Raw genomic sequence first — 20,281 nt, forward strand, 5'->3', positions numbered from 1 at the left:
ATAAAATATTTTAATCTCTTCTATAAGCTGTTTCTGGTTCCCTCAGTTGCAGAGAGGGAATGAATGCTGCGTTATTGAGGTGGTAAGAGCTCATGAAGTTGCTGAGAGGGAAAAAAAAATCATGCTTTACCAGAGGGAATCAGATTCTTCTCTATCCAGAGAAAGAGGGTGGCTTAAGTGGCCATATTGGCCCATCAGCTAAAGATGAACAAAGTACAGGGTTGAACAACACTAAAGGGGCAATGTTGTGGCCAGTGCTGGACTATGTTGCATTTTAAAGATCTATATCTAGATATAGTCCTGTGATTGAAAAGCACATGTATTAAACTGGAGAGCTGATGGCAAACTATTGCACTTCGGTTACAGATTTTGGTCTTCCAACTGTTATAAAAATGCTGTCCATTAATAACCAACAAGGACCTACTGTATAGCACATGGAACTCTGCCCAATATTATGTGGCAGCCTGGATGGGAGGGAAGTTTGGGAGGGAATGAACAGATGTATATGTATGGCTGAGTCCCTTTGCTGTTCACCTAAAACTATCACAGCACTGTTAACTGGCTGTACCCCAATCCAAAATTAAAACTCTAATAGTTAAAAAATATATGTTAATGAAACTTTCACAGGAACCAACAGGTTATATTTTTGCTCATATTAGATGCATAGTGAAAATCTGTCAGTTTAAGGTGATTGTCATTACTGTGCTGAGAAGCAGCTTAGTATAGAAGCAAGCATGGGTTCCATCACATTTAGTTCCAATTCCACTCACTAGCCCTATAATCATATCTGTAATTTAGTGTAAGTCCAGTTCCTTAAAAGTAAACTGCAGACAATTCTAGCTCCATCTGGTGGGGTTTGATAGTTGATGTATGTGAACTATCAAAGTATAGCACAGGGCTCAACAGGCGTCCTCTTTGAGAACTCACTAGTTCTGGAGGTTTTTCCTTGTGACTAGTGCCAGAACATCTGTCTCAATCCAATTAACTAGGTTTGCCCTTCTCTGAGCCATCCTCCTGAAATGAACCTTTATTCCTCTGACCCAGCAACAAGTGACCCCAGAGCTACAGGAAACTGGGGAGGCTGAGGGGGGATACAGACCACCCCCTTAAGTTAGGCTCTGCTTCCTGCCGTTCCACTGTGCCCACGGGCTAGCAGGACAGGAGGAGGTGCTGCTAGGTTCACTGGACTGAGGTGTGAGTGAGGGTGTTGACTGCTGTTTGTTACCTGTTTGGATTTTCGGCCACAGAATCACAGAATCTGGAATTTAACTCTTGGTGGTCATTTGGACTCCCTTGCAAGGTATGTGTGTCAGCAAACAATCCCCGAACAAAACTTTGGAGCCTAAAGACAAGCTTTGGCCCTGGTGAAGAGGGTAAGGTTACAGGTTTTACCATTAAGTGACCTCTTGGCCTCTGCCTAAAACAGCAATGTTACTTCTCTCAGGCAAACACAGGTTTCCAGGGCAGCCCACTGGCCTGGATGTCACATTTAGAAGTGCTTACCACTTTGGACTTCATATACCCTTTCCAGAGCCAGATTAAGTAGACTTTTTAATTTCTTCAGTGCCTTCCTTCCAATTCCCAAGATCTCTTCAGGCCCACCAGGGTGGCAGAAAACCTTAATTTCTGAGTTTCCCCCAGACAAATCCTGGAAGACAAGGTTGACCTTTTGGAGTTAAGGGATAAAGAGAAAACAGGTTGTCTCTTGGGGAAAGGAAGAGATTCATGGAGGAAGAGACTTGGGAGGGCTGGTTACCATAGAGATGGGCACTGGGAAGGCCATTCCAGGGGAAAGGAACAGTAAACAAATGTTTTCTGAATGCAACTGTGTATCTAAGGTTCCCCCTCCTGAGGAAATGCCTTATCAGCACTAAGAAAAGGGAGACTCCTGAGGAGTCCTTGTTCATTCCAGGTCATTGGACTGCCTCAGCCAACAGGACCTCCAGCAGTTTTTCTCTAGCCCAGAACTGTTACTAATCACAGGACAAAGCTCCTTAGGGTGGGTTAGTCCTATCCACCAAGCCATGGAGGCCTGGGCTCTCTCTTTTTCCCCTACAAGCGTAACCAGAGATCAGGTTCCTTATGACGCAAGTGGAGCGGTAAGCAGACCCCAGTCCCCCAAAGTAATCAAGATTTAGAAGACCAAGAAAGGCATCAGTGGGAATTCTATGAAGGTCCGGTGGTTAAGAGTCTGCCCTTCCACTGCAGGCAGCATGGGTTCAACTCCTGACTGGGGAACTAAGGCTCCTGCATGCTCCTTGTTGTGGCCAAAAAATAACATAGAATAGAGAAGTCTTGCCAAAAAAAAGAAAGGCATCAGCAAACAACAGATCAAATGCCCCCTCCCCAGGAAGTCCTCCTGCTGCAGTGCCATCATAATCCACATTTTCCTTGGCATGGTATTTTAGTCTCCACCTCCATGCTCGCTGGCTACCAGCTAACCAGACCCACTTATCCTTGGAAGGATAGCTAGGACAAAGACGACTTCGGTCTCTCTCCTAGATAAAATAATTTTTGTAGGCAATGCTTTAACTTAAAGGGTGACTCTGAAATAGTTGTGGAAAATTCTATATTCCAGAGAAAACTGCTGCCCCTTCAAATGAATTGCTTTATTTTCCCCTACCCCTCTTCTGGTGGAGAAGGGCTCTGAAGGAATTACATGACCCCTGAAGCTTCCTCCCCGCCACTCCCAAAATGATCCCAGAAGCTGAGACATCACTACCCAAACCTCCATCTCAGAATCCTTTCTGTGAGATGCTGGTAAGTAACCCAGTTATGACTCAGCACCAGACTCTTCCCTTCCTCTCCCCACTGGCCAGAATGAAAGGCAGAATCCAGAAGGCTCCTCCCCTGTGTATGGCCACATTCTCACCACAAACTGAGTCATGGCCACACCCTGCCTAGAAAATGGAAAATTACTGAGAGGGAAGAGGAAGGTTAAACTCTTAAGAGTTTTACATTTTCAATCCAGAAATCACAGCCATCTACTCTCCCCCTGGAACTAATTGAGGAAAATAGTTGTTTACACAACCCTAGCCCTAACACAGCATGTCCAGGTCTAACCGAATAAGGCTGCTTGAGTCCAGGACTATGTGGAAAGTAGGAGGCAACCATCAACCTCTGTGTATAGTGTCTGTACTGGCTTTGGTGAAAGAGGATCTCCTGCTCAGACCTGGCTTTCACAGGCTCCGCCATCCCCACTCTGCCTGGGTGGGAGAAAGGGGCAATCCTTCAACTCCCACTCCAGGCTGTAGGAGGATTCCCCTCCAGAAACTCAGGGCCCCATGCAATTTCCCCTGCAATAAAAGCATTCTTGTTAAAGGAATGCTGCGGGTTTTTTATCAGGCTTGTTTTACAGTGTACATATTTTGAATTTTTTCAGATAAGGTTATATGGCTTTCAAACTTCTCAGATTCAAAAAGTCCTGTTGCTATTATGTAGAACACTATAAAATGATATACTTAATTTCATTAGTTTTATTGGCATTAAGAGACTATTACACATATACTATTAAGAAAGTGATTCCCTAGGCCACCTCAGGTTTTTTGAGTTTTTCTGGTAACACACACTGTCTGTCTATTACGTATCATTCCATCATCTGCTAGTACTTGTTTTATTAGATGCCACTGATAACAACTCTTAAGAAATGATTACAAATGAGAAAAAAAACCTATCAACAATTTCTGAAAATTGAGCAAAAATGCTGTCTAGCCTAGCACCTAGATTCAATTGCTGGAACACTAGTGGGAACAGTTTGAGAATCCCTGCAGAAGTAAGAGTTAAGAGCTCAGGTCCTGGAGTTGAGCAACTCTGGTTAAAAACCCAGCATGGCCACTAACCAGTTGGGAGACGTTACCCACGTTATTTAAGATCCCTAAAAAAAAACCTATCTTCCGTCTTTGTTGTCAAGTTTAAATAAAAAAATAAAGTTTGAAAGGCTACACAGCATAGAAACAGAAGAGCAGTTCTGGAGGCAGGCTGCCTGTCACTAGCTGTGGAATATGGACATACTGCTTATCCTTTGTGTCTGCTTTCTCATCTACAAAATGGGAATAATGGCATCTACTTCATAGGCTTGTTTACAGAATTATTTTAGTCTGCATGTGTACAATGCTTACAACAATACCAAGAACATAGTAAGCCAAGGTATTAGCAAAGTATTAAAGTGCTTAGCATAATGCCCAGCGCCTACCTAATAAGAACTGAAAAATGTTAACTATCTCTGATACTATACAGATGAGCTGCAAGGGTCCTTCAAGAAGCTGGAATTTCAGCTAGGATGGACTGCCTAATGGGGGATTTCCAGATGGCTCAGGGGTAAAGACTCCACCTGTTAACACACAAGATGTGGGTTTGATTTCTGGGTCAGGAAGATCCCCTGGAGTAGGAAATGGCAACCTATTCCAGTATTCTTGTCTGGAAAACACCATGGACAGAGAAGCCTGAAGGGCTACAGTCCATGGAGTCACAAGGAGTCGGACACAACCAATGACTAAGCACACACACATAATGAAAGCCAACATGTAGTCTGTCTAGTTCAGGCCATATAAATCAAGAAGCTCTAACAACTTTTTAAAAGCCTATACTTGAAAGTCAGGCTTGTTTAAAGTTTTTTGTAGTCTCTGTGCTTATATTCCTGTTTTTCTTCATTAACAGTTTGTAAAACTGGCAATATCCAACTTGTCTCTTAGAACTTTAGGGTTTTAGGTACATGGAGCACAGCCTGAAAGCCAGAAGGCTGGCAGTGAGAATTTCAACAAGGAGATGGCTTTCACTGAAACAATTAGATATTCAGAGAAACAGCTGTCTTCTCTCACATTGCTGACTTTGAAGAATCTGGATTTTGTTTCATTAAAGGAAACTGTATTTCCTTATGATCTCTTTACAGATTTCAAGTTAGAGAGCTGTCAGCTCTCCCTCCACCTCCCTTATCCCAAAGAAATAGCTGGGAGGAGGAGGAGGTAGAGAGTAGGGCCCAACCACCAAGATATAGAGCAAAGGAGAGGACAGGTTTTGTGCAGAAAACAAAGGTCCTAAAGGTAGGAAATCTGAGCTACTGTGGCCTCAATGGTCCTTTTAAATCTCGAGGAAGAGTCACCAGTGGTATTCTGTATCCTTCTCAGTTTGTGTCATATGCATAGGTTTCCCTTATCTAATCCGTTGAATAAAATGTTGACAGATCTTTAGGATACTATACTAGATGGACTGAGCTTTGACTCCATCCAACATAAACAGTCCCAGCCCCCATGATGTTCCACTCTCCCCACCCCTACCCCCATTTGGGGGCTTGGGGCAGCAGGTGCTGGGCCAAGGCTAGTCAGACCACAGTGATCATATCCAGTCCACAGCACCTTCCATTTTATTGTTTTATTTACAAACAGGGTGAAGTCAACTGGGAAAATCGGGGTAAGGAGTCAGTCTGGGCCATCCAAATGTGGAGTGGTTCCTGGGTCAATCTCCACCATGAAGGCCGCCTCGTCTATCTTTTTCCTGCCCCTTAGTAATGGCCCCTTGATTCCTCAGGGCAGACTTGTCTGCTGCTCCTGAGCCCTTTTATGAGGGCAGATGGATCCTGGGGGAACAGGGGTGGTACGAGGGCTGGGGCCCCCTCAGTTTGTGTAAACCTGAGTTCCGATCACACGCATGATTTCCTTCTGTATCTTGGGGTCCTGAGTATTAATGTTGGCATCGCCCACCTGACCATCCTCATATCTGCCAAAGATAATGCAAGCGTGAGCATAAGAGGGAGACCAATCCCAGAATAATGTCAACCCATGGACCTGCATTTAGGGGTGTGGCCATCCCATCCCAGAATCAAAAAACTTTCTTTCTACTCTTTACAGTAGAAGAGTTTATCTGGTTTCCTCTAAACAGCCCTTGATTTATACCCATCCTCATCCTCCAAGGGGAAAGTCCCAGTTCCGGCCCTACTCAGGTAGCCAGGGACAAGTCTCCAATAACAGAAACAGACTTTCCCAGCAGTCCGTATTATTGTGCTCTCCCCCTCACTTCTCCAAGTAATTCCCAAGGTACCCTCCTAGACTTACACAAAGAAGAACCGTGTGCAGACATGGTCGGACACAGGGCACACCCAGATGTTCCCATGCTTCTGGAGGTCCTTGGATGTAATCACTGGGAAGAGAGGGGCCAGAAGTTATAGGTATAATGCTTGGGTCAGAGAGTCCAGGCAGGGAGGGGAAGGTAAGATGCTTCAACATCACCCTTGGCTGGATCATGTGCTAAAGTGGCACCAGAAATGAAGGTTGGGCACCCACAAAAACAGGGACTGGGTGAGCTACCTACCTTCACAAAGTGCTATACAGTTTAGATTCCGACTCTGCAGGAACCTTGACTGAATGGATCGGGTCTAGAAGAGAAGAGAGCCAGGTAGATGGTTACAGCTTTCCCTAGAGAGGTGAGTTAACTGGTAGTAGTTAGGGGGGTAAGGATTGGGATATCCTGGGCTTCCAGCCACCTCCCCAAATTTCTGATTTTCATAATCAGTCTGGATGAGTCCAAGCTTCCATCTTTACATTTTCATGTCATTAGATTTAATAAACTCAGTTTCTGTTCTCATACTCATGACTGAAGCCACAAATGACCCTGGAAATGGGTTCCTCTTAGAATGTATCTGATTGCTTGAAATGATCTATAAGCCACCCACCCCCATCACTACCAATGTTTCCCCATCCATCTCTGTAGCCTAAACTTATCCAAGAGGAAGTGTCCTGCCTCAGTCGAACAAAGGCAACTAATAATACCTGGGGGATGGTATTCATTCTGTTGTATCTCTGGACGAGCTCATCTTTGGAGGGCATCCTATGCTGTCCTTTTCCCATTCCTGTCACAGAAAAACAAACCAGTTCATTCACCCATTCCTTCATCAAATATTTACTGAAGTACCTACTATGTGCCAGGCACTGGAGCTAGAGACACTTGGTGACACAGAAGTGAATAAAGCAAACAGTGTATCTGCCCTCACAGAATTTAGCCTGATGGAGATTACAGGAAAGGAACAAATAGTCATGACACAGCATGGGAGGGGTTATGATGGGGAAAATACAGAGCACTGAGTGAGCCAGAGGAGGGGAACTAGCCTAGCTCACAGGTTTGAAGAGGGCTTCCTGGTGACAGCTAGGCTAAGAACTATAGAATTAGGAAGAGGTAGCTAAACGAAGAGGAAGGAAGTGTTCTAGGCCGAGATAAGAGGATACGAAAGGCCTGGAAGAAAGACACAGTAGTGTACCTTACTTTGTATGGAGCATAGTCAATGGCAGAGAAGTGATGAGAGATGATGGGGAACAGGTAAGCTAGGATAAGATCAAGCAGGCCTTGTAGGCCATGTAAGGCAACCGGAGTTTATCCTGAGAACATCAGGGAATCACTGACGGACTCTAAGATAGGGAGCAAGAGGTGAAATGAGCAAGGAATGAGGGGCCTAGGAAGATGGTGACATCAACATTTCAGGTCCGATGCCAGGCTGAGTAAAATGAGTGGAAAGCAAGCAAGCAGAGCAAGTCAGATCTGCTCCAGTTTCAAAGCTACATAAAAACCTCTGACCAGAGTCATTCAGACTAAAGGGAGTACAGAACAGGTAGCTGATGAATAAGTTTCCACAGGTAACCAAAATGGCAACTACCCTGAAGAGTCCTGCTTCCTTCAGAAAGTCTTCCCAGACTTGAGGAAGAGGAGCCAATTTACTTGCTTTCATCTTATCTAAATCCATAAATCCTCCACCATCCTTAACCCTCATTGAATAGCCCTGTTTATAACATTTAGAGACTCACTCTGGACTCTTCCTATTTAGATATGAAACAGTGCTTGTGGGCCCCTATTCCCAACTCTTTCTGTCCCATGATTAGGACTCCAGTCTCTGTATTCGGCTTTATCACAGGCCCAGCCTTATCCCAGGAAGGAGTGAGTGTGTATGTGTGTATGAGACCATGAGACCAGAGAGGGAGATGAAGATGGGAAATGATGCTATCACTGCAGACCAGGAGCAGGGGCCCTTATCTCATCAGTCCACCCGGCACTTTCTATTACGACTAACTCCACTCTGCTGCAAGTCTTGCTTTTGTGGTAACCATGGTCTAGAAGCAGGGATGATAACCACTAGAATGACATTCTTCACTACTAAGGCTGTTAATTCATCATGTACTCACAGTGAAGCCCCATGACAGATTATGGCTTGAATAAAAGTCAAGGCAACGAGAACCTCAAGATTTGAACTGCCTATTTCTTTCTCCTACAGGAATCCCCACCATCCTGTTTCCAACTTCTTCATTAGCTTTAACTAGGTTTAGCTCTGCATCCAAACCTGATAATCTTCTCAGCCTGGGTATTTCAGTGCATGGTTCTGAGTAAAATTCCCATTTAGGTTCTACCTCAGAGGTTGAGAGAACAATCTGATTTCTATGGCTGGTCTTAGAGATGGCCCTTATGATAGAATTCAAATCTTGTTCCATCCCAATCCTGTTGTGCACTGTCCTGACTGTAATAACCCCAATCATCTTCTCTCAGTTCCCTGAGACCAGACACACTGAGAACCTAGAGGCCAGAATACTCCCTGGTTGCTTGGTGTGCAGAGTATATACTTGGACAAGTTTCTAAACATGACTAAACAAACAGATGGAGCTTACCATCTCCTTTCCCACTCTCCCTCACTTTAACCTGCACACTATGGCCAAGTCTTTAGAGGCTCCGCTAGTCAAATGGATGCTCTCTATTTACAATGACCCCTCAGAAGGCACTTGGATACCCTGAGGAAAAATATAGAAAACTAGAGCAGAAAAGGGTAGAAGGAAACATACAAAGAGGACAGAGTTAGTTATATGCTAGAGTAACTAAAATAAGTCAGACATTTACCCACATCCCATCCAGAGTTAGAGACTCTCACATATCCATGGGGCCCTCAGAAAATCAGTTATTCGAGCAAAGCCTGCCCTGTCAGTCCAAAATAATGATAAGAACACTGGCCTACAAGTCAGGAGAACTGGATTCCAGTCCTAACTCTGCTAGTTAGATCCATGTGACCCAAGAAAGTCATTTGACTTTTCTTTCTATCTATTTTATCTGAAAAGTAGTAAGAGATTGAACAAAATTACCTATAGCCACAATAGAAAAACATGGTATTTTGTATCTATAATCAAATCAACCTTTGGAGGGAGAAGGATGGTGCCATATGACATTTTTACATAATCAGTAAATAAAGTTAAGACGTCAATAGAGATTCCTAGCTCCATCTGATAACTAAAGGTATTCAGGGACTCAGTAGTAAACAAAGACCAGTGGGAGAGGAGAACAGGGAGAAAACAGACAACAAAAAAGAATTTCGTGGCCACCAGAAGCCAGGAGACTCACTATTTAGAATAAGGAATTAATTTGAGAGAAGCTTTAGGCTGGCACAAAGATAAAAATTGTGGTATCTAGACAAAGCCAAAAGACTACCCCAATCCCACTCCCACTTTGGACTCCAGGCACACAGAGTAAGATTCATTCACACATTCAATAAATATTCACTGGGCACCCATCCTTTGTGGATTACTCACAGACATACTATCATTTGTTTAACAGGACAATGAACTAAGAACAGACTAGAACTAAATCCAAGAACTAAAATACTATCAGTGACTTACATCTAAGTGCTCCTAACCCTATCCCACTATCTGCCTCCACTTGGGAGATATCCACTATTCTGAAATTTAGGTTGTTATTTTTCTTCTTTTTCCTTTAATTTTATCACACACACACGTAGCTAAATAATTTTAATTTTGTTTACTTTTGAGCAATATAAAAAAAGGCAGTCCTTTGCCTTGCCTTTTTTTCTTTTTTCAATTCAACCATTATTTACTTAACATTTTTTCCACGTTGCTGAATGCCACTGTTGGTTCACTGTCATTGCTGAATAATAATCTATTTTCAGAATAGATTATGATGTATTTACCCATTCTCCTGATGATGAGTTTTTTTCTAAGATTTGTTGTTGCAAACAATACTATACACCTTTGGGTGCACATATTCAGAAATGAAAATGCTTGGTTGCAGGGATATTTCTCAAGCTTTACGAAATGTAACACCAAAATGTTTTCCAAAGTGGTTATACCCATTTATATTCCACAAGCAATAAAAGAGATCCTGCTGATCTACAACCCCTGGTACAATCAGAGGTATTACCGGATTTTTAAATTCTTGCCAATCCACATAGGTGCTAAATGGTATGTCATTTTGGTCTTGCCTTTACTTCCTTGATTAATAGAGGCTGAGTAGCTGCTCATATTTTTGGTCATTTCTTCAGTGACCTGCCTGTGTTATTTGCCTATTTTTTTAATTGGGTTGTCTTCTTATTTGCAAGAATTTATAATGCACTTTTATTACTAATCTTTTGTAGTTATATGTGTTGCAATGTCTTCTCCTAGTTTGTAAGCTGCCTTTTTATTTTAAGGTGTCTTCTGATGAACAGAAGCTTATAATTTTAATAAAATCAAACTTACCAATCTTTTATGATTTGTAATTCCATCTTTTTGTATTCTCTGGATGATTCTGTTTAAAATTGGGATAATTTGTTATTTGAAAGTTTGACTTAAGATCCACTTGTAAAATTACCTGGATTTGGCAAGGTTTTTGTTTTATTGTGAAAAATTTTAAGCTACTATTTCAATGTCTTTTATGTTAGAGCTGTTCAGGTTTTCTATATCTTCTTGAATCAGTTTTGTTAAGTTATATTTTTCTAGGGATTTATCCATCTTGACAAAGTTTTCAAATCATTTGCATAAAGTTGACAGAATTCTATTAGCTTTTAAAATTTTGGGACTTCCCTGTCAGTTCAGTGGTTAAGACTCTGGGCTTCCAATGCTGGAAATGCAGGCTTGATCCCTGGTCAGAGAACTAAGATTCCACATGCCGTTGTGGTGCAGCCAAAAAAATAATAGTAATAAAAAGTAAAAATAAATAAAACTTTGCTATATCTATAGTTATGTTCCTTTTTTATTCACATTTAATGCTGCTCTTTTTCTTCTTAATCAATCTACCCAGGTCTATCTGTTTTGTTAGTTCTTTAAAAGAACCATCTTTTGATTTTTTGTCTATTGTATCTGTTCTTATGTCATTAATTTTGCTTCTTATTTATATTATCTCCTTTCTTCTTCTTTGTTTGGTTTATTGTGTCATTAGAGACCTTTCTATTATAGTTCTGTTATTCTGGAGCTAAGTGTTCTTATTTTTGTAACAGTTACATTAATGGAGAATACTAAATCTATAAAGAATCTAGCACTGGCCCCTTCATACGGTAGACATGTGACTATCTGGTGGCTTTCTCTTATACAAAGACTATACAGAACCCGAACTAAAAAAGACTGAGAAGAACTCAGATATAAACTTGAAACAATGAGAAAGCTAAGTCAGATTTCTTTTCTGAGCTGGACAAAGTGGGACTCATCTCCTAACTAGAATCTGGATATTGCTCATACCTTATCTTTGGAATAAAATGCTTCCTCTTGCATTCAATGTTACTAATACAATAGTGTATAATTACAGACAGTTTAAATTTTAAAAGGTGGTTGACAGGGAGGAGAACCATGTCTCCAGAAATGTAAGCCAGTGGAAGGGACTCAAGACTTCAAGTGCATTCATCTATCAACTCGCATCCACGTGTGCACATATACAGTCTGACAGGCTACTGTCAGCACCAAAAATGTGTTCTCCAGAGAGCCTGGAGTCATCCCCCAGTAATTCCTTAACCCATTTCTAGGGCTAAGGTCCCACAATGAATGGTTTTATTCATGGAGAAGAGAATACCTACGAGAAAGGGAGATAATTGGCCTCACCATACAAATAATCTAAATTCCTAACGAAAGAAAAAAACAGAAAGATTACATATCCATGATTGGGGAGAGAGCTGACACAGACCAAGTGTCCATGATGGAAGAGGAGACAGCATAGGTTTATGTATTCACAAAATGGATGCAATGTAAATAAAGTCAATGTGGCCAAAGATTATTTCTTACCTGAGTATCCAAAGGAAATACTGGAGATGGGGCTCAGGTAGATGCCTTTGCCATAGGCTGCTCCATGCAGCTTGCAGGGAAACACCAGGATGAGCAATATGAGCCTGGGCCCTCCCATGGCTGTGTATTAGGCAGCCACAAGGCTTATCCAGCCCTCTGTCCCTCCATTTAATCTTCTCACTCATTCAGATAACTTTAGGCACCTACTCTTGAAAAGCTGATTAGCTGAAAAGTGGATGCAGGTTAACCCCTTTGCCTACGAAATACTAGATACTGATGCCTTGGCGAGTGACGAGTGGCAAAGCCACTGAGTCAATCGCTCAGAATCCATGCTCCTGCCATAGGCCTTGGTAATATGCAGATCCCTGCCCTCTAGAAATGAATACAGAACAGGCAGGCAGGAGGAGGAATAATAATCATTCCTTGGAGTCTTGCAGGACAAAGAAATAAGTCTCCTATATTAACTCTCTGAATAGTCACATATATTGAAAAGCTCTAACAGGTTCATTGATCACAGTGATTGCAATCAGCAATTTCTATTTGTGCCTAAAGCTATATTCCCATTCCTAAAAACAAAGCCTCAGGTCAAAATACAACCACCATATTCATTCTATACATATAGTTTCAACTTCCTCCCTAGGAAAGCCCCACAGGAGGCTAGGTTTGAGGATGCTGAGGCAAACACAGTTGAGTACTTTAGAGCAGACTTCCCCGACATGAGTGGGGCAGGGAGAAGGTGGAGAGAAAGAGAAAAGGAGCACAGGCTCACCTGCAGTTTGGTGTAGGATGCATTGACCAGCCCATTGCGCAGGATCGAATGCCAGTTCTCAATGTGGGACCCACTGTAAGGCAGTATAGAATACATGTTTCCTCATGGAATGAAGTTCCCAAGAAAATTCCAAGGCTGCCATTCCCACCCATTCTCACACACACAGGACATGAAGATGGACACAGATAAAGCTAGCGATGAACGTGCACACGGATATAGTTACAGGCATGCAAGATGTGTGTGTGTATGGCTAACCCTTACATCTTAATATCTAGGCCTATCTTCTCTTCCACGCTTCAAACAATCCCATCCTAATCCTCAACTGCTGGTTCAATATTTTCATTTGCCTATCATCCTGATATTTCAAATTAAACAAATTCATCTCAAACTCAATGAGTTTATCACTGATCCCAAGTATGGCTTTCAATCATGACTTCACATCTCTTTTAAGTTACTCTTAATCTATTTTTTCCTCTCTTCTCTCAAAATCAGGCATAAATTGCTGATTTTCTTCAAAGCAGTTTTCAAATCTATCCCTGCCAATCTACCTTCAACCACATCTTTTTATATGTAAATGTCATTTCTCCTCAACTACATCCTAAGTAGCTTAAGATTAAAGACCATATCATATCTTTATCCTCTACAGCACCTACCACAATAGCATTTAATACATTGATGGACATAGGTCATACAAACTCCTATTCCTCAAGTGAACTTGCCGCCATCCCCCCATTTTTTTTGCCTTATCCAGCACCCAGCCCCAGCCCTGCCCCACTCCTCACTGGAAGGCAAAGGTGCTGCCATAGAGCTTCTTGGCGGTCCGGAACCGAGCCTCCTTGGCAGGAGGGCTGCTCAGCAGGAGGAACTGGTGTGAGGTGTGCATGAACTTCAGCTGCTGCCCAGGGTGGGGGTGGGGTCAGGAAAACAGAGCAGAAATGGGAGATCAGGGAGGGAAAGGCTAGGGATAGGGAGCAAATTAGGCTTGTACAACCCCCAATAAAGGAAATATGCATTGGCCCAAAGACTACTGTTGATGGACAAGTCTAACCAGGCAGGTCTAGGACCAATGTGACTAGCTGGTTTGGAGCCCCTCCTTGCCCCTCACTAGAAATTCAGAGCTTAGAAGGAGAATGGTCACTTACCCTGCTGAGAGGTAGTTTGACAATGTGCGACCTGTTGCTAGAGATGATCCTAGGATAAAACAGAGAAAAAAACAAAAAGGACAGAATAAACATGTGGTTAGGCCATCCTAAACAAAGCAGCAGCCTTGCTCTGCCCCTTGGAGAATAAGCAAGGATTCCAGGGTTGTTTTAACTGTGAACCCAGGACACTACTGGATATTCCTGTGGGTGGTAACGTTTGTGTATAAAAATGTTAAAGAAGTTACTGACCGGAGACCAGCTAGTTACTGGGTAAACAACAGATGAAAGAAAGAGAGGGGTGGGAGGTGGGCTGCTACATCCAGGGAGAGAAAAGTAAAGAACAAAAAGAAGAGCATAAGAGGTCAGCTACCAAAGAAAATTAGAGAGGTGGGTCTGTGTTAGGATGGTGACAACTTACATTTGGGATTTAGAAACTTAGCACAGGGGCTCAGGAGCTATCCTATCTGAGCCCAGAGGAAGGCTGAAGGCTCTCAGAGATGGGGGGAATGGACAGTTATTGTCTGAACTGCAGGAAAAAAACAGAGGAAACTAGAACGAACTTCCTGAGAATTCAGGGACATACTGGCCTGTATGTAGGCTGAACTCAAGAAGACAGGAGAGAACAAAGGCATAAGCCACTGAGGACTCAGCAAGGGGGCATTATCTCTTATAGTGGTTATGGTTGTTTGTATGCTTCACTCATGTACCTGTAATGCCATTCTGAACGGTCTATGCCTGGTCATTCCTCATGCTAAGAGGGAGCATGGTGCACTGAAAAAGTACTAACATCAAAGGCTGACCTGACAGAGCAAAACAGGCTAGAAAGGGAAAGCTATTCCAGGAAGAGAGAACAGAAATCAAGGTCAGGAAGGGAGAGCAGAGGGTGAAGGGAAGTAGAAAGGAAATACAAGGTCAGAACCTTTGCTCAGAGAAGGGAGTAGTAACAGTGCTCCAAGCCTCTGGACAGTTAACATCGACAGGGAAGGGCTTGAGACAGAGAAAGGGAGTACAAAGAGAGGGACCTCTCTGCACGCATAGAAAATCTAATTGAAATGAAGTGTTAATTCCTATAGGCAAGCAGCACTCAAAAACCTACTGGGAAACAAGAAACACTAAAGAGAACTTGAAACATAGTCTTAGAACTTGCGGCTTCTTTGTTGGCTCCCAGTTCCTAGCCAAGCCAGGTGTATCAATAAAACCCCAAGAAAAAGCTGCCATAATATCTATGATCTTAGGAACGATGCTGAAACCACCTCTAAGAGAAGGTATAGGCTCCAGTCTGATACTATGTTCCATTCCCCCAAATGCTGAAGGATAAACCATTCTACTCATACCACTGCAGGAGAGGATGGGCCAGGGGATCCAGCTTGTCCATCTGCTTCTTGATTTCCAGATACGAGCCCTGTAAGACAAAGGCCATAAGGTTATCTCCCAGAAGAGGTGGGAGCCCTCCCACTTTCCACAGATTATCAGGGCCCAGGGCAAGGCAGGAACTGAAGACCACACCAAACCAAGAGGAGATGGGGTTCCCACCCTCAAGGACCCATCAGGCTGGGAAGACTCATAAATAAATATGAAAATGACTGAAGATGCTTACAAAACAACATGCAGGTGGGTCTCCCTCATTTTATGCAATTCCTACAGCCCTAAAAAGTTGATTATAAATCAAAAAAAATAAATAAGTAAATAAAATCAATGTCCCAGAAAGATCAGGCTAAGGAATCCTGTGGTAAAACTACATAAAACACAGAGTTCTTCTGACAAGTAAATCATCCCTCCTAGGTGTATGTTATGTGTTCATCTGAACTGTGATATATAGGATTTGCTGAGAAGAGGCCCACCTGTAAATGTGAGTACAAATGAATGTCTATTCATGCAGAGATTGCAGACGAGGGGTGGGGAAGTCTGGTGAGGGACAGCCTTGAGTCAAAGGATGGTCACTGCTCCATGTGGCTGCCCCACCCCTAGAAGGATAGAAGATGCAGGCCCCTGGGTCTAGTTCCTTACCTCCAAGCCCCCCTCCTTACCCTCCCAACCCTGGACAGAAGTCCTTCCCTAACTTCTCTAGTGCCCTAAGAATTATTAAAAAAAAAAAAAAAAACATTAAATAGGAACAACTTGTGAAGGAATTAGCAGCAAAGGTAAAGGTTGAGAGAGACATAAGGAGTGAGAAATAGGAGTAACAGAGCTAACAAACCAGAGAACAAAGACTAGGAAAGCTAAAGAGGGAGAACTAAAGAGAATACTGTGAGGAATTTGAATAGCATCTCTAAATCTTCACTCCAATCCAATGAATTTCAAACAGAACAGGGCACTTGAGTGGGCAGGCAGGGGACAGGCAGAGGACAGAATACCTGGGTCATCTCCCGGATGGACATCACACTATCCAGAGCTTTCTGCAGTCGCTCATAATTCTTCTTCTGTGGGGAATCAACAGGGAAAGAAGAACCAGGTAAAGAAAAGTGGAAGAGAGTAAGATCTGATGAAAAAGAGGGCCACATGTACAAAAGAAATCTAGGCCCCAGGGAAACAGCATAGTATGTCACGCAAAGAACACAGACTTAATGCCAAGAAGTTCTAGAATCATGTGCCAGTTCTTTTACCAGCTGAGAGTAGTAGGGGTAAGTTCCTTAACCTCTCAGAACCTCAGGATCCATGTATATAAGTAAAGATAAAAAATCCTTACTACCCTCATAGGGTTAGTTATTTAAACTGAAGATTAAATAACATGTAAAGAATCTGATACAGTGCCTGACACACAGAAATGAGCAACTGTGAAGCACTGTCCTGGGTACATGTAATGGTTATTTCAACACCTGTCAACTGTGTCCTTTGGGAAATGAAGTGCCAGACATTTAATTGAACATTATTCTAGGTATGTATGTGAAGGTATTTCTAGATGAAATTAACCTTTGAATGGCAGACTGAGTAAAAGAGACTGCCATCCCTATTCAGGTGGCTCGTCTAATCAGTTGACGGCCTGAATAGAACAAAATAGCTGAGTAAGAGGGAACTCCTCTGGCCTGAGTGCTGGGACATTGGTCTTTTCCTGCATTCAGACTAGAACTGAAAAAATCAGCTCTTCAAATCTTGAGTCTGCTGGGTTTTGGACTGGAACTTACAACATCAGCTCTCCTGAGTTTCCAGCTTACCCACTACTCAGCCTGGTACTTCTCAGCCTTCATAATCACAGAAGCCAACTCCTTACAGTACATTTCTTTCTCTATACATCTCCTATTGTTCTATTTCTCTGGAGAACACTAACTATTACAATATTTTATATACATTATGTCTCATTTTTATAATAGATATTATCCACTTTTTACAGATAAAGAAATTGAGGTTCGGAAAGGTTAAGTGATCTGCCTAACACCATTCAGCTAGGGAGCAGCAGAACCTCAAATGGAATCAAGGTCTGTCTGGCTTCGAAGTCTGTATTATTCCAACATAACTAATGTTAATTTGTCTCCCTGTCTTCTCAGAAACTCAGAAGTTACCCTTATACTATTAGTTATGTTTAGTTACTTGTTCACTAAAGAGTTAAATCTGAGGGTTCAAGAGCCAAGAAACAAGTGTGCCATTTCTTCTGTCCCCTTATTCCCAGCTGTTGTGAACACTAGAATAACAGCCTGTAGTCTCCCATTGTCTTTCACCATTTCTGTTCCTTAGTCCTGACTTTCTTCCCAAGCAACTATACCTTAGGGTTAAAGGCCAGAGTCTTGGGATCAGTGGGGTCCACCACAGAGGGATAAGGCTCAAAGATGATGCTCTTTCTAGGGGACTCCAAAGCTGCCCTACACATGGCCACCAGCAGATCCACCACCTTAGGAGAAAGGAAAGAAAGGGGACAAAAGCTAAATGATTTCACGGGGCTGGGAGTTGCACAGTATCCAGCATAGGTCTACCTTCTGGAAGCACTTGGTATTTCTCTTTTTAAAAGCAAATATGAGGGACAGACTGGGAGTTTTGGATTAGCAGATGTGAGCTATTATGTATAAAATGAATAAATAACTAGGTCTTACTGTATAGTACAAGGAACTATACTCAATATCCTGTGATAAACCATAATGGAAAAGAATATGAAAACGAATGTACATATATAACAGAATCACTTTGCTGTGTAGCAGAAATGAACACATTATAAAGTCAACTATATTTCAATAAATTTTAAAAACCACAAATGTTTTGTTTTTTTATTAGAAAATACAAGCTTATCATAAAAATTCAAGAACAATGTTTAAAAGAATGATTAAAAGAAGATAAAAACCATCCCCTTGCCCCCAAATCTCATTCTTCACATTAACTACTGCAAAGTTTGATGTATATTTTTCCAGATATTTTTCCTAAAGAAATTGTTATTTTATCATATGGGCAAATTTTAAATAATTATACACACTGTTATATTTTATTTATATATGTTATAATTCTCTATCCATAAATAATAGCTATATAGTATTTCTACTGTAATTAATAAAACAGTATTAATTAATTACAGTATTTCTACTGTAATTAATAAAACCATCATTTCTTTAACTGGACCCTGTACAAATGGGCTTGTATCTATTTTTTCTTTTTTCAACTATTATAAACAATACTAGGGAATTCCCGGGCAGTCCAGCAATTAGAGGACTCTGAGCTTTCACTGCTTAGGGCATGAGTTTGATCCCTGGTCGGGAACTAAAATCCCACAAGCCATGTGGTGTGGCCAAAACTTAAATAAAATATTAAAGAAAAAAACCACTACAGTGAACATTCTTACATAGGAAAGCATTTCTGGAGATTAAATTCCAAGCAGTGAAACTGCTGGGATTCCCAGCCATAAATGATCCCAATTCCCCAGCAGCTCTTCCATCCCCCATACCTCTGCTCCAGTGGCCACCTCCTCTGCAGCTCCGGACATGACTCCCAACGTGTAGAAGGAGAAAACGCACAGTTCACGAGTACAGACGGCTGGCTGAATGGACATATTAAAGAGATGGTGGTGGCAGGAGGTGTGCAATAAGAAGGTGTCATAGGGCAAGAGGGACATTTCTGACCTCGGACAACTCTAGACTGATATTCACATATCCTCATCTTTCCTAACAGGACTGCTGAGACTTGTTTTCGGAGAAAAACTATTATTTCCAGAGTCTCAGGGAGTATGGACAGAATTCTACCTTTACCACAGATCCAAGAAGAAAGGAAAAATGGAAAGATGAGGAACTAATGGGACTTAGCTAAGGGTGTAAGAAAGGGTCACAAAATAGAGGTGTATACCTTGAGCATGGACCCATTCTGGAAGACATGCTGCTCATCACATACAACACAGTACTCATTCAATGTTGGGATTCTCTGCTCTGCATATTTCATGATCTGGGGAGAGAGGAGATTCTATTAAGTCTTTTTTTGGAAGTCAAGACCCAGATATAGGAAACAATCTGAATTTCCTTTCTCTTACTCTCCTACCTCCCAGCCCTGTGCCTAAGGTAGACTCTATTCTTGGGTCATGCACTTGATTAAATCAATGGCCTAACTCTGGAAGACTATATATTATGATGGAAAAAAGACCAGCCATGGTAGAAGAACTGGGTTAAGATTCTCCCTTCTACTACTTAATACCATATATAAGTTGGGGCAAGTTAACTTGAGCCTTGGTTTCTTCATTTACAAAATGGACATTACTCACTTTACAGAAGTACTGAAATTAAAAAGATGATTTCTGTAAGAGTATTTTATAATAGTAAGAAATACTAATCAAACTATTAATATTATTTGCAGTAATTAGATTGCCCCCATCTGACAAGTGAGTTGAGTATTCAGTCCATGATCAGATGGCGGTGGGGGTGGGAGGTGGGGTGGGGGTGGTGCTGAGAAGCCATGTTTAACTACCTAGGACAATCAGCCTGTAAGATGATCAAGACCACAAACAAAACTCTGATGGGAAGAAAGCACAAATTCAGAGCACAAGCAGCAATATCTTGAAGTATTTTTTACACAATCTGTCTTAAAAGGCTTTCACAATCACATATACTGCCTGTATAAATCAAATTGTTCCCATTTCACAAACTATTGAAATCATAAATGGACACGCAAGGGCTTTTGTTCATTCATTTAATACAGATGTGTTGAATGCCTACTACATCCCTAGCTCACTGAAAAGTATCCTTTGTTATTCAATAACATAAAAGACTATCCTCTCAGACCCTATAGTCCAACAGGGGAGATGTGGTATGTATATACATTAATTACAATTCAAGAGAGCATATGGTACCTGACCCATTAGTGCTATATAAAAGAAAAAGTATCAAAAGAATTCAGTGAGAGGCAACACACTTCCATCTAATACATTTCAAGTAATAGAGAAGATTTTATGAAAAAGTTGGCATTGA

At 41.8% G+C, this 20,281-nt stretch overlaps 1 protein-coding gene across 12 annotated transcripts in view; it reads right to left on the minus strand.

Moving 5' to 3' along the window:
* Positions 1 to 542: 542 nt before the first annotated feature.
* The window catches only part of PARP6 (poly(ADP-ribose) polymerase family member 6), a 31,632-nt gene continuing 11,893 nt past the window's right edge, over positions 543 to 20,281 (minus strand). For 6 of the 12 annotated variants that reach the window (XM_027553131.1, XM_027553129.1, XM_027553132.1 and 3 more), the window contains 13 exons: positions 19,170 to 19,265; positions 18,775 to 18,867; positions 17,611 to 17,736; positions 16,268 to 16,333; positions 15,248 to 15,315; positions 13,914 to 13,962; positions 13,554 to 13,666; positions 12,772 to 12,844; positions 12,003 to 12,072; positions 6,762 to 6,841; positions 6,304 to 6,367; positions 6,048 to 6,132; positions 5,334 to 5,712 (listed from right to left, as the gene is read on the minus strand). In XM_027553131.1, the coding sequence (XP_027408932.1) occupies positions 5,610 to 5,712; positions 6,048 to 6,132; positions 6,304 to 6,367; positions 6,762 to 6,841; positions 12,003 to 12,072; positions 12,772 to 12,844; positions 13,554 to 13,666; positions 13,914 to 13,962; positions 15,248 to 15,315; positions 16,268 to 16,333; positions 17,611 to 17,736; positions 18,775 to 18,867; positions 19,170 to 19,265 (1,086 nt within the window). In that variant the 3' untranslated portion in view covers positions 5,334 to 5,609. Of the gene's footprint in view, positions 1,649 to 5,331; positions 5,713 to 6,047; positions 6,133 to 6,303; positions 6,368 to 6,761; positions 6,842 to 12,002; positions 12,073 to 12,099; positions 12,569 to 12,771; positions 12,845 to 13,553; positions 13,667 to 13,913; positions 13,963 to 15,247; positions 15,316 to 16,267; positions 16,334 to 17,610; positions 17,737 to 18,774; positions 18,868 to 19,169; positions 19,266 to 20,281 lie in introns of those variants that run through there. The other 6 variants (XM_027553133.1, XM_027553136.1, XM_027553134.1 and 3 more) reach the window with 5 other exon arrangements.

The sequence above is a fragment of the Bos indicus x Bos taurus genome, chromosome 10 (genome assembly GCF_003369695.1).
Source record: "Bos indicus x Bos taurus breed Angus x Brahman F1 hybrid chromosome 10, Bos_hybrid_MaternalHap_v2.0, whole genome shotgun sequence".
NCBI lineage: Eukaryota > Metazoa > Chordata > Mammalia > Artiodactyla > Bovidae > Bos > Bos indicus x Bos taurus.